The sequence below is a fragment of the Neovison vison genome, chromosome 9 (assembly GCF_020171115.1).
Source record: "Neovison vison isolate M4711 chromosome 9, ASM_NN_V1, whole genome shotgun sequence".
Lineage (NCBI taxonomy): Eukaryota > Metazoa > Chordata > Mammalia > Carnivora > Mustelidae > Neogale > Neogale vison.
Window position 1 is genome coordinate 1,794,091 of NC_058099.1, and position 13,878 is coordinate 1,807,968.

The 13,878-nt window shown below is 66.6% G+C and overlaps 1 protein-coding gene across 1 annotated transcript in view; it reads left to right on the forward strand.

Moving 5' to 3' along the window:
• The first annotated feature begins 7,082 nt into the window (after positions 1 to 7,082).
• Positions 7,083 to 13,878, forward strand: part of RXRA (retinoid X receptor alpha) — a 91,704-nt gene continuing 84,908 nt past the window's right edge. Inside the window, exon 1 of the mRNA XM_044264530.1 lies at positions 7,083 to 7,167. Within this exon, the coding sequence (XP_044120465.1) occupies positions 7,140 to 7,167 (28 nt within the window). The 5' untranslated portion in view covers positions 7,083 to 7,139. The remainder of the gene's footprint in view (positions 7,168 to 13,878) is intronic.

Here is a 13,878-nt window from a genome sequence, read left to right on the forward strand (position 1 = left end):
GCGGAGGGTGCTGAGGCCGCGGCCTAGACCCCAGGCACTGCAAGCAGTCGGGGCTGGGGCCCTCCTCCTGGGTGACCTCATTTCCAGGACAGCCCCGCCCCTCCCGCCCATGTCTCAGCTCTGAATCTGCTCCTTTGGGGAGCTGAGACCCTCATTAGTGGGACAGACAAAGGCCAATTGTCACCATGAGCCCGTAATTCACTGGGCCTGGGGACCAGGCTCCCTGATGGCGGGTGGGACCAGGTCGGGAGGGGTGAGGTAGGGTGGGTGGTGGTGGGTGGTGGGTGGTGGGTGGGGTAACCCTCCCTGCGATTCCCTCAGTGCCAACTCTTTTGGGCACTTCCCAAAGCAAACCCTGAAAAGCTTCCTGTGAGTGAGTGCCTGTGGGGCTTTTGAGGGGCCTCGACACCCCCCTCCCATGCTGAAGGCATGTTGCAGGGGCAGATGAGCGGAGGTCCTGGGAGGAAAGGGCGCTTCTCTAAGCCTGGAAGGACCAAGCCTGGAGATAGAAGCGGGGATCCTGAAAGCCCACCCCCAGGGCTTGGAGGGGGAGCCCCCTCCCTCTTTGACCATTTCCAGCTCCCATGGCGGGACTAGAAAGCAGGTGATCCTGGGTCCCTGGCCTTGGGACTATCAGTGAAATAGCCCTCACGGAGGCCCCCGGGGTACAGGTTGCCGTGGGGCACAGAGAAGCCATAGCCAGACTTGAGGGGGGTTGTGCCGGGAGAGGGTAGTCGGCAAACTGCCCAGAGGGGCCCTCGGAGTTGGGTCACTCTGCGCTGGCCGGCAGCGGGCCTGGGTCTAGAGCAGCAGTTCCGTCCCGCTGGCCTGGGGTGGTGGCCTGTGGGGAGGGTGCCGGCCGCTGGGAGGGGGCACACGCCCGGCCGGTTTCCTAGGAGTTCGGACTTGATCCCTCCCGCAGTGGGAGCATGAAGAGCTCTGAAGCGGGGAGTGACCGACTTGAGGGGAGGCGGCAGGGGCTGGGGACAGGCCGACCAGTGGGGTCTCCAGCCAGAGAGGGTGGGGCCTGGGCCAGCCTCCTCCGTGGGGACCCTGGGCCTCAGCCTGGGGACGGATGCCACAAGCTGAGGCCCGTCTTCCTCCCCATGTGCTGGGAGCCTGCAGGCGGGGAGCCTTGACTCTTTCAATGCGAGCACCAAGGAGCATTAGGGCAAACTCCTTGGCTACTTTTCCCATTCTTCAGTGCAAAACGGCTCCTTTTTATGGCCGCCATCAATAAGGCTTCCCGCTCCCCATTGCCGCAGTGGCCACATATATAATATTTAAACCACATTGGTGGATGACAGAGACGTACGGATATTTTTAATCCCAACAGGCTATTACGGTTCATATCATGTCTGTCAAATAAATATTATGAATCATTTCCCGTTATCTTTATGGGGGCAAGCCGACTCCATCAGTGAGGCTGGGCGCGGTGGCTCTTGGCGGAATATTTATTTACCTCTTATGTATATGTATGTGTGCGGAGGGAGATTCGCGGAGCAACTGTCGGGAAGAAAGGTCCCTATAAAGCACACCCGCGGCCTTCTGGCCCGCGGGGCGGCGACTGCAGAGGGCCCCGAGGGGCGGAGCCGGGAGCGGAGGCCTGGCCTCCGCGGGCAAGGTCGGGACTGGCGCCGGGCTGGGGTTCTGGGCACAGGTCCCTCCTCGGGCTCCTGTGGCGGATTCCTGTGGCTCCCGTGACTGATATCGCTGTGCACAGGTTCCCCGCGTGTGCCGTGAAGGGTCCGTGGCTGGTGGCTCTTCTCTTCCACTTTGTCAGAGACCACGAGTTGGAGCAGGCCACGTGAGCGCTGGTGGCCGAACCAGGCTGTGGCCTCCCCACCCCGGACCCACCTCCCACCCAATATTCCCGTTTTGCTGTCTGGCCCTTCCATCTGGAGTCTGGTCTTGCCTACCCCCCTCGCGCCTCCCCCCCAGGTGGCCTCCCCTCCCCCCCCCACGCTGTGAGGAGCAGGGCCCGGAGGATTTTGCTCAAGGCGGGGTCAGAGGCTCGTGGTCGTTCTGAGGCTTCCCCAGTGAGTCCGGGGACCCTGGTGCTAAAGCCACTGCACAGTGCAGAGCCAGTCACTGCGCCTCTCGGCCTCAGTGGCTCCATCTGTGAAATGGGGAAACGGGAGTCTCCGTCCGCTGGGCTGGGTGGTTGGAGGGGACAGTGCCTGGCCGTACGCGCAGACCTGACACCAAGAGGCCCCCAGAAAGCATCTGTGTCCTCCCTTGACGCGGAACTCCCGGGAATGCGGGCCCTGTCCAGCCGCCCGGCTGCCCCCTGCCTCCCTCCAGGCAGCTGGTACGCCTTCCCGGAGCGTCTCTTCGGAGGGTCCTGGCGGGGACCCACCCATTCTCTGAAATCCTGGTCCTTCTCCATCAATGGGCCCCTTGTCCCCTGAGGCCTCACTTGAATGGCTTTGCCTACTTCCCTTAGCCTCCTGGGAGTCTGCAACGGGCCTCCCACCTGCGATGGGAGTACGGGGCCTCCTTCAGCACTCCCGGCCTCCTGTCGTGGTGCGTCTTGGTGTGCGGTGGGGGTGGGGGGCGACTTGAGTCCGGGAGCTGCTGACGGGGCAGTCGGGGCGCTGCAGGGCTGAGGGCATTTCATAGACGGAGCCAGCCTTCTCTCCCATCCCGGGTCCCCTCCTCTCCCCCCTCGGGTCCCCTCCCCCTCCCTCCCCCTCCTTTCACCTACCCTCCTCTCTCCCCTGCTGCTGTCCCTTCCCCCCTCCCCTTTTCTCCCATCCTTGCTCCCTCTAAGCGGGAGGCCAGGTGTGGACAAGCCGCTTCCCCGTGTTCTTCAGACCGACGGAGACAGAACTTGACCGGGGTCAGCTCCAGCGGGACTCACTGGTCTTCATCCTCATCTCCCAGCGTGGCTCACCTGTCACCCCTGGCAGAGAGTGTCACCCCCAGAGGAGCCACAGAGTCGGGGAGACAGGGCCCTCTGGGCTGGGTGTTTGGGGACAGAGGCAGGCCACCCACCCGTAGGACAAGTGTGAGTGCCCGAGCCCCTCTGCTTGTTGGGGGCCAATGGCCTCAAGCCCCTGAAGGGTCCTGTAGGTCACTTAGGATCACATGGACCCTCTTTAGGGGAAGGAACCAGAAGCAGCCGAGGTGGCCCTTGCTGTCCCAGGAACTGCTGGGAACGGTCCACCGGACATCAGCCTCAGGGGCCCCAGGCCAGCAGACCTGGTCCTTCAAAAATACGATCCACCCAGTGATTCTGGAGAGTGTTTACCAGACTGTGCTGAGACAGGCACATGAAACAGGCCACAGTACCCAAAACGGCATCTTCAGGGATGTTTTAAAAGAAAAAAAAAAAAAGCCCTGAACAAAAAACAAAACCCTCTTAGATCTCAGGTTGTAAATAGATGAATATAACTATAAAAACATTTTTGGCTGCAGAAGCACACGGCAGGCAGGCGGGGGGCGGTTTTTTCCGTGGTTAGCTGGGACCGGGCCACTCCACACGGGGCGGCCACCGTCCCGGGCGGTGTCTTGTGGGAGCGTTTCCACAGAGAGCCGGCTTCAGGCGAGAGCGAGAAATAGAACCAACAAGCTGCACGGGTATTTTCCACCCAAGAGACGGGTCTGCTGAGCCCTCCAGCCATGGGCGATGGCTCCGGGGGTGCCCTGAGCCTCACACCCCGACCGGGAGGCAAGGCCGCGGGCACCTGGGGCCAGCGGGGGCATGTGTGGGCCCTGAGGTGGATTTTAAGCGGGTCTGTGGTTTCGGATCCCGCATTCGCTCCTCCGCCCTGGAGAGAGGCTGAGCCCGGGGGACCCCTCGTTGGATCTCTCTTAGGAACAGGGGGCCCCTCATCCCCTGCCCCCGTGCCTTCCCTGGGCGTGGGGAGCCCATGTGGAAATTGGCCTGAGTGTGGCTCCCAGTCTTCAGGCCCCCGCCCCCCGCGATTCCAGAGTTTTCCATGGCAGGGGTGGGGCTGGGGAGGGGCTGGGAGTCCGTGGTGCCAGGCTGCCCACTGCCAGAGGTGACTTCAGATGTCTGAGCCCAGCCTTCCAGGCCTCCACGACCGGCTTTCCCACCGGCGCCCAGCGAGTTCCGACCTGCCCTCCAAGCGGGCTGCCGGCTGTTCCTTGCAGAAGCGGAGCACCTCCCGCCTCACCTCCCGGCCAGCGCTCACACGGGTTCTACCGCCCGCCCTGCCCTCACCCCTGCCACTACTCAGTGAAAACCTCCCTTCTTCAAAACCCAGCTGGAGGACCGGCGGTCCCCGGAAGTGCCTGGGGCCCCTGGCTGCGTGAGGCCCAGTGTCCGCACCACTTCCTGCGTGCCCGCGGCTCTGCACCTCACACGAGAGGCCCCTGTAGGCATGTTCTGTCTCTGGTTCGGGGCGGGGGCTCCCAGAGGGCCCAAGTCATCATCTCGTAATAATAGGAGTAGTGGTCGAAGTAATAGCTGAGCTCACCGAGCTCCTCCCACTCGGTGCCAGACTCTCCTTCCTTGTTATCTCGTTTCATCTGCACGGTGACTCAGGGAGAGGGCGTGTCATCCCCACTTTGCAAATGAGGAAACTGAGGCCCAGGGAGGGGTGCGACCTGGCCTAGCTGTACCGCTGGAAAGGGCCAGAGCTGGGATCTGCCCCACCTGGGACCACACCTCCCCCTGAGTAAGGGCGCCGCAGATGTTTGTTGAATGACTGAATGAGCCACCAGCTGCCTTACCGCTCTCTCTCCCGCTCTTCCCCACCCACCCAGCCTCACCCTCTCTGTCCCGAGGCCCAGGGTCTTGCATTGCGGATAGGCTGTCCTTACGGGACATGGTAGGACGGCAACTTCACCGACGGTCACTGGGGCCCGTGGAACCCGTGCAGGATGGCACCCTGGCACTCTTGGAGGCCCAGAAGGGCCAAGGACAGGCCTGGGTTCAGATCCTGTCTTCCCCCTCACTGCTGCGAGACATGCTCCTGTGTTACTTCTCAGCCTGTGTGTCCTCCCCAGGCAGGCGGCTTGTAGTGTCCACGGCCCATGGGACGTTGGGTGACTCTGTCAAGCGAAGGAGGAAGCGCTGTGGTCTCAGTGGGCCCCTCTTCCCGCTCAGTTGTGCCCACTTGGGTCTCTGCACAAAAAGGGCGTCTGGCCTCTTCTGTAGGTGGAGGGGCAAGGTCTGATGGTGCCGGCCAGTAGGTCAGGCTCCAGAAGGGGCACCGATGGTGTACCACAGCCACAGGCACGCCGGAGTGCGACGGAGGCAGGCCAGAAAGCTGGGTCTGGCCCCCGGCGTGCTCTCCATGCGTGTCACTGCCAGGGCCTGCTCCTTCTCAGAGCTCTCCCCGTGTGCTTCCCTGCCCCCAGCCCTGGCAGGAGGAAATCAGTTTTCGAAGTTGTGCCCCGGGGAAGTGAGGAAGGGTGTGACAACGGGGTGTGTGTGTGTGTGTGTGTGTGTGTGTGCCTCAGTTAAACAGGCTGGGCTGGAAGGAAGGCGGGGAGCTGTGAGGCGTGTGTGTGGGGCGGCTGGCAGGGGGCCCAAGAGCCAGCAAAGGGGGGGGGATGGTGGATCAACAGAAGCCAGGGGGCCAGTACAACCCAGGGCCATGACTTGTGGTTTTGCTGGCTGGGGGTAGTGTTGGGAGGTAGCTCTCCTACCAGGGCTCCCACTGCCATGCTCCTGCCCCAAGTGGGATGGGAGCCTCCCCCAGGACAGGTCACAGTGGCCATCCTGAGATCTAGCTCCTGGCTGTCAGGTGGGTCATGGGTCCTGCCACTCCCCACTTTCCAGAGGGGAAGGGGAAGCCCAGACTGTACGGCTTACCCAGGGTCACACAGGTAGCAGCCAGGCGGTAGGTCTCCCTTCCTTGTCAAGGGCCTCCGTCTGGGGGCATTAAGGCCTACCACATTCAGCCTCCAGCTCCCTCTACCATCAGCAGCCCCCTGGCCCCAGGACCACCACGTGCCGCAGGTGTGACTCGGCTTAGCCCCTCCACCACCCCGAGCCAGCAGAGCCCCAGGTTCCTGCGGGCTAGTGGGGAGGGGGCGCCCTGACTACATCTGCTCAGCGAGGCTCCCCCCAAGCGGGTAACGCAGGAACCCTAACTCCTGCCGCCAGGCGGTCCCAGGGCCAGCTCCTTCCTTTAGTTTTTAAACAAACAAATCAGAAATTTAAAAGTCTGGGCAGAGAAGTAGCCACCGGCCTCCAAAGTCAGCACCCAACTCAGGCCGCTCCTCCCCAGCCCCGCGCTGCTGCAGAGAGGTCCCCGCAGTCCGGCCCCGCGCGCAGGGAGCCCGAGCCTCCCCGCCCCCCTCCGCCCCGCTCCGGCCCCTCCCGGCGGGCCAGGCTGCCCGCTGGGGCCGGCCGCGGGGCAGAGCAGAGGGTGCCTGGGGACCGCGGCTTCCCCGGGACGTGGAAGTGGGGGGCGGCGGGGGGGCGTGTCCAGAAACTAGAAGATTCGCGGGCGGAGGCCTAGCCCGTGCCCCCGCGCGAGCCCGGGCCACCGCGGGCCTCAGTTTCCCCACGTGGCGGCGGGCGGGGGCGGCGCGCGGCTCGGCCGGCCGCTTTGTGTGGCCGCCCAGACAATGGCCCGGGCGCGCAGGACGCCGCCGCCCGCCCGCCCGCCTCCCCCTCCGCGCCGAGGGCTGGGGACAGCGGGGAGGGAACCCCGCGCCCGCCCCTCCCCCGCCGCCCCCGCGCGGCTCCCGGGAAGCCCGGCCGCGGCCAACTCGCAAGTTTGCGCGGCGCCCGCTCCGCGCTCGCGCTCCGGCGCGCGCTCGCTCGCGGGGGCGGGGGGCGCGGGGTCCGCGGGAGGCGCGCGCCGGGCGGGGCGGCCGGGCCGGGCGGGGCGGCGGCGGCGGCGGCGGCGGCGGCGCTGCGCCGAGTCCGCGCCCGTCGCGGGCCCCCCGCCGCCCCCCCGCCGGCGCCGCCGCGGTCGGATCGGAGCGGGCGCGGGCGCGCGCGGCGGGGGCGCGGGCGCGGGCGCGCGGCGGCGGCGCGCAGCGCAAGTAGTTTACATTGTTGGGCGACTTTTGCAACAACTCGCCGCGCCGCGGCCTCCGCGCGCCGCCGCCGCCCCGCCGCCGCCGGCTCCCGCCGCCCGGGCCCGGCCGGCCGCGCCGGGGGCCGCCGCGCTCGCCCCGCCGTCCCGCCGCCGGCCGCGGTCGCCGCCGACATGGACACCAAACATTTCCTGCCGCTCGGTGAGTGCTCGCGGGCCGGGCCGGCGGGGCGGCGGGCGGCGGGGCGCGTTCCCGGCCCGCGGGGCGCCCGGCCCGGCCCGCTCGGCCCCGCGCCCCCCTCGCCGAGTTGGGGCGCGGGCGCGGGGCGGGCGGCCGGGCAACTTTTCCCGGGCCGGTCGGGGCGGGGGGCGCGGGGCGCCGGGCCGGCCCTGGGTCGCGGGGCGGGAGCGGGCAGCGGGCCGGCGGCGGCGGCGGCGGCGCGGGGGCGGGGGCGGGGGCGGGGGCGGCGGGCGGCGGCGGACGGGGGTCCCGCCCCGGCTCTCCCCCCACCGCTACCCCAGCCCCCTCCTCGGCGACCGGGTCCGCCTGCGGCCCCGGGGCGCGCAGCTCCCGGCGGGCTGCGCAGGGGCCGGGCCGGGGCGGGCGGAGCAACTTGTGCGCTCCCAGCCTGCGGCCGCCCTGGCACCGGGACGGCCTGTGCGCCGCCGCCCGGGCTGCCGAGGCCAGCAGGCCGCCGGCCCTGGAGCGCGCGGGACCCCTCCTCCCGCGGGCGGCCCGGGCGCGAGTGGGCAGGGTCACCCGGGGGCCGTGGCACCGGGAACACCAGACCGGGAAGGCCCCATCCCAGAAACGGGGGCCCCTCGCTCGGGCGCCCCCGGAGGGTTGCGCGGGGCGTTCAGGGGAGGGGAGCTGGCCCTGCACTTGGGGAAAGGACACCCCAGAGGCGCCGAGGCTCCGCTTTCCCGTCCGAGTGCCATCCCGCCCAGGGGCTTCTCTGCCCCAGACTGCCCCCGGGCTCCAGGCCCCGACCCACGTCGGAGGGGGAAGGGGCTTGGCCAGGCGCCCCTAGCCGCTGCCCTCCCTGGGGTTTGGGAGCCACTGAGAGGCAGGGAAGGGGGAGGGGTCGGGGAGACTTTATGAACGAGCGCCGGGAAGGATATTAATTGGGTGGTGGGGCCGGCCGCCAGGCTGTCAGGCTGGGTGAAGGGTCTGTGCGGAATGGAAATTGAAACAGCTGATTATGAATGAAACCCCTCGGTCAGTCGCTCCTCCTGCCCGCCTCCCGCTGCCCGGGGCCCCACTTGGGCAGCAGGTTGGCCGTCAGACCCCAGCACGGCTGCAGGGACGTCTGCTGAGACTTGCAGGTGGAGGTGAGCCAGCGTGGAGCTGCCCTCCACCCCCTCCCAGGGTCAGGGTGAGGATCTGAACACTCCCAGACGCCCCTCAGCCCACTCACAAACTGGGGTGCTGCCGGGAGACTGGACCAAGGCCAGCCAGGTTTGTGAGATCTAGGAAGACCTTCTCCCCGATTCTGTAAGATGCAGACCCCAAAGCCTCCCAGCAGAGCGTCCTCCTCGCCTGAGCCTGGTCCTCCCCAAGCTCTCTGCGGATGGGCGCGCGCACACCCCTTGTGCAGATGAGAAAACGGGCTGGGAGACGCCGAGGCCCCAGGATGCAAAGTGGTGAATTTTGGAGTTGAACCCCTAGTCTGTGGGTGCCAGTGCGTGAGGAAGAGGAAAGAAAGCTAAGTTGTCCTTTTTCCCCACCGAAGCTTTGCGCCGTCCCCCGACGCACGCAGACAGAGCTGGGCTCTCCCGGAGGGTGCCTTCTGGGTCAGGAATGCTCTGCTCTGTCTTTGCTCCCCATCCCCGAGGTGGCAGGGCCCTGGCTGGGTGCTGGGGGCGGGAAGGGTCTCTGTCTCCGACGTCCTGGGAGGGTCCTGGGAGTTGGCGCAGGTGGGGCCTGGGCCGCAGGGTGACGGTGCTGGTGTCCCCATGGAGGAGGGGTTCTGCCTCTGGACCAGGGCCCCAGGAACCCGGACGGGTCCCTCAGAGACTCAGAGGCTTTCCCTGCCCCAGGCTGGCGGCCTTCCCACAGCCCAAGCCCCAGGCTTGAGTGGAGAGTCCCGGGCTCTGATGACATTTTATTTTTTTCTGAGCTTGTGACCGGCTTTAAAGAGCCGTGGAGTTGAAGGTCCGATTAAGCAGCTACTTGCCCAAGCTCTTTTGTAAACACAGCCTAATCCCTCATGGGGGTGTGTGTTGGAAGGCCCGCTCACTTGTCCAGGGCCCGGCGGGCAGCCCAGGCCAGCCCTGGCGCTGCTGGGAAGGCCGCACCGCCCGCCTCCTGGGCTCGCGGGGCCTTGGGCAGAGAGGGCCTTCTCCCCCAGCAGCCACTGCCTCAGGCCTTGGTGGGGCTGGGCACTTGCCTTTACCCACCTGGGAGTCTCCCGGCCACTACCTGCTGAGCTACCTGGTGAGGGGCAGGGACAAGCCCCTGCTTCCTGCCCCTGCTCCCCAGTGCCCCCCACACCCATGGGGGAGGCCTGCGTTGGCACCCACCTGGGTGGTGGGGCCAGAAGGCTGGGCCTGCAAGGGAGGCCCACAGGTCTCAGGTCTGGCCAGACTCCGCTGGGCCAGCGGTGGCTCACTTGCTGGGCGGGAAGGGGTGGCCCATAGCAGAGTGATAGGCCCACTGGCTATCCACTAGGGGGTCCCTAACCCTCTCGGGAAGTTGAGTGAGCTTGGAACCCAGGTGAGGGGCTTCTGGTAATATCAGAGCCCTGAGGGACCCAAAATAGAGCACATACTGGGGCCTCCTGAAATAACAGAGTCACATGACTCTGGGGAGGCCGGGCTTGGAGTCTGGGCTTGGAGTCCAGCCTGCTGAGGCCGTTCTGTCTATGGCCGGGCACTGCCGACTGTTGGGGCGTTTGTTTTGGTGAACTCCAGAGGGGGCTCTGTTTGTTGACAGGAGAAGTGTCAGGGCGAGAAAAACAGCCTTCCTGCGGGCTGACCGTGGCCGAGGCCTTGCAGCCTACAGGCTCGCCTGGGCCCGGCATACAGCCCTGACCCTCTCTGCCCAGACATGGGTGGAATGAGCTGGCCCCAGGAAGGCAGCGCCGGGAGGGCTGGCGGCTGGGAGCTGGGGTTAGGCAGAGTCAAGCCAGCAGCCCTGCTTACCCAGCGGTGGCTGCCCGGGAGCTCCGACTGTGCTTCCAGCTGTGTCTTTCTGTCCTTTAGGGCCTGCAGGACCTGCGCCTCCTCCAGGAGGCCCTCTGGCTGCTTTCCCTAGCCCCCATTGTCTCGGTGTCCCGTCCTGAGAAGGGAGGAGGGGGTGGCTGTGGAATTGTACGGACGCGGGATGGATGACTGGGGTGGGTCCCCTGCCCGCGCTCGGCTGGTGCCCAGGCCCGGGGCTCTGCCTTCGGGAGAGCGGCTCCCAGGTGATTCTAGGTGGCACGGACTTGGGCCGCATGGAGGGAGGTGTGGCGAGAGTCTGCAATGTCCGGGGCCCGTGGGAGCCGCCCGTGGAGTTACACTTTCTTGGGCGGCTTGGGCTCTTTCCACCATGGCTGCGTTTCACGGCTGTGGTCTCCAGTGGCAAGTGGGGCCCATCCTCCGGGAGAAGCTGCTCCTGGGCCTGCTCAGTTGCTCTCCGCTGGACACGGAGCCGGAGCTGCAGAGCTGGCCTAGGCCGGGCCCTGTCATCGGGCTGATACTTTGAAGCCAAGACCTGTTCCTCCTTCCCTTTGCCACGGGCTTCAAGTTTGGTGAAGGTTGTGTTTTTTGTCTTTTGTAGCGGGCCTCGGCGGCCAGGGCTTTGAGGTGTCCATTCCCCTGGGAAGTGGTCGTTGGTGGCGCTGGGGCTGGAGCAGGGGTCCAGGCCCTCAGGACCTGGGGTGTGTGGACCCTGAGCCTAGGGGGCTGGCACGGCTGGTGCTCATTTGGGGGTCACCTTCGAGACCTTTGTCCTGGTACTCATTAAGCGGATCGATTTGAGGGATGCTGCGGAAGGGTGGGGGAGAGGGCTGATCCCTCCTGTCCCGCCCCTCCCCTGCATGGCCCTGCTTGCAACATTGGTGTCCTGGGAGATGCAGTTTTAGCCTCCTCCCTCCCTGCTCTCCTCTCCCAGGCACGCCCCTTTGTCACTTGCTCCCCGAACCTGAACCTGCTGTCTCTGGAGCGACCCTGCCCTCCCTGGGGTTGAGGGGTGGTGAGCACTTCGCGGACGGCTGTGCTGTGCTCCTAGGCTGCTGGAGCCGGCCTCTCCTTGCTGCCCGCACGCGTTCGTGTGTGGCCTGCTGTGCCTCTGTGCCTCTGTAGAACGGACGCGGGGTTGGCTTGTGCCGGCCCTGGGGAAGGCAGCCCTTTCTGTTCCCACGGCCCCTCCCACAGTGAGGTCTGCGGCCAAGGGCTCCCCTTTCCTCCTGCCTGGGTCAGGGCGCCGCCCAGGTCTGGGGCGCGGGACCGACCCGGACCCTGAAGCGGAGAGGATGGCCGGGCTCTCAGGGGCAAGGTGCAGATGCAGAAGGGAGGGCGCCCCCAGCCTCTGTGAGCTCAGCAAGCACTGGTGTGTGGCCCCTCGGCCGGGTGCCCTCACCCCTGCCCGGTCCCCACTGTGAGGCCTCTCCTGGAGCCCCACCGCGGGCGCCCCCTCCCCTGCAGCCTGGGGCGAGGTGTTCGGAGCCTCGCAGCTGTGCCCCAGCGCCTCACAGACGGGGGGATCGCACCCTGGAGTTCCAAAGCAGTCGTGGCGCTTGGCAGCTGAACGAGTGTGGAACGGGGCAGAAAACAGCTAAATTGGCGCGGTCGGTGCAGGGGAGAGTGGGGTGAGCACGTGTGCAGGGCCTGGGCGTGGGCCCGTCGCACGCTCCCTCTTCGACAGCGGTGGCCACACCGTGCTCCGGCCCCTGCCTTTGGGCCCTGCCTGGTGCTCTACCCGGAGGCGTTGGTTACGTGTCCCCGTGTCCGTGTGGCCTCTTGGCCCCGAGACCTGCGTCCCAGTGTCCCCTCATCCCCGCGTCTCTGTGTCCCTGTGCCCCGGGTGAGTGAGGTGGCCTCCTGGGGCCCAGTTTCCTGGTCTTCAGAATCCAGGTGGACCCGTGCGGCCCTCGCCCGTCCCGTCAGTCTCTGTGCTGCCCCTTCGGGGAATGCCGATGGCCCCCGTCTCTGGGTACCTACTGTGGACACGGGACTTGACTTTCAGACCTTGTGGAAGCTTCACAGAGGCAGGCTCAGTGAGCCCTTCCGTCATGGCCTTTGCTGAGCCTCTGGGTCCGAACTGCGCCGTTAGGAGCCACTTGCCTACCGGAGCCTGGGCCTGCGCCCAGTCCTGGCTCCCGCGCAGCTCTGTTATGGATCTTGGGCCCGCGGGTGAGTGAGCATTCCGTTCTGTAGGACTCGGTGGAGGTGAAAGCTTTGCTGTGTCCCTTCTGTCCCTGTCACACACTGAAGGCCCTCTGGGGACTGGAGACCCTGATCCTCATCCAGGGTTGTCTTTGGTGGGGAGGGGCAGCGGGTCAGCTGATGGGCTGGAAAACCATGGGTGGGGTCAGTGGCCAGAGGCCCGGCCCGAGGACCCCCATGGACTGGGGCGTACCTCCTCCCCCCACCGGGACTGAGCTGTCTGGCAGCAAATTCCCGAGGGAACCAGGTGGCAGGTGGCTGGGCTAGAATGGCCACACCGGGTCCCCGGGGCAGGGCGGGGCCTTGTCTCTGTGATCACCCTTCCCAGTGCACACACTGATGCACGCGTGCACACGTGCACAGACGAGCCCACGTGTTCAGGCCCACGTGCACACATGCGCGCGCACACACACCGATGTGCACGGGCACACACAGCTCCACACATACACACACTCTCACGAGTGCAGGCACAGGGGCACACGCCCGGCTTTCCCAGCCTCGCCTCACAGAGCCTGACGAGCTTTTCCTTAGGACAACCAGGCCTGCCGGCCGGGCTCTGTCCACGCAGCATCTGGAGTGTGGCTGCTGGGCGCCGGCCCGGTCCTGCCGTCCCCTGGGGGTGATCTGCGGACTGGGGGCTGGAGAACCTTCCCGTTGGAGCTGGTTTTGTTACGGGCTCTGGAGAGGCAGGGTTGCAACAGGTGGTGGGGGGAGGGGTCCTCTGTGGCAGGGACAGTGGAGACAAAGACCTGGAGGCCTGGCCTCTAGGCCCGTGTGGCCACAGCGGGGAGAGGCTGTGCTGTGTGAAAGATAGGAGGGTACAGTGTGTCCAGGTGAGGGCCTGGGGTGCTCAGTCTGGTGTGGGGGGGCCCGGGGTCACGGGGGGGCCGTGGGCAGGATGGTGTCCATGGCAGGAATTAGGCCTCCAGCTCTGCGCAGCGGGTGGGCTGGAGGCGGGCCGGAGCTGGAAGGGGGAGATGTCCCCGGTGGGCCTGGAACCCGGCTTGGTAGGTGTCGCTCTGTGTGGGCTACTGACCTTGCCCGGGCCGAGCCGGTCCGTGCGGCAGCCTCCGTGGGGTGCCCCTCCGTGCTGGGGGGGTGGTACTCCCGTCCCCTGCGCCGGGCCCCAGACTGCGGATCTGCCGTCCCTGGTCATGGGGGTGGGAGAGGAGTCGTTTCCCTCTTCCTGTCGCTCTCTCCCTTCCTGGGCCTCGGGCCCTTGGCCTGTCCTTGCGGGGAGGATGCTGCCCAGCCTGTGCGCCCCTCCCCACGTTAACTAAGCTATTCCAGGGCCTGGGGTGCTAGTGGGGCTCTGGGAAAGATGGCAGAACAGTCTGGTGACCAAGAAGGGCTGAAGCCCACCCAGGTCTGGGAAGAGCATCGGCTTGGGGGACAGGCTGTCCATAGGTGGCAGGGCGGCTGGGCGTCCTAGGGTCAGGGCAGGGACCTGTGGGCCATGTTGGGACTGTCCTTGGGCCTGGACCCGCAGCACCTCAGTGTGAGGCTTTAACTCGGCGTCCTTCCCTCTGAGGTGTTCTCAGTC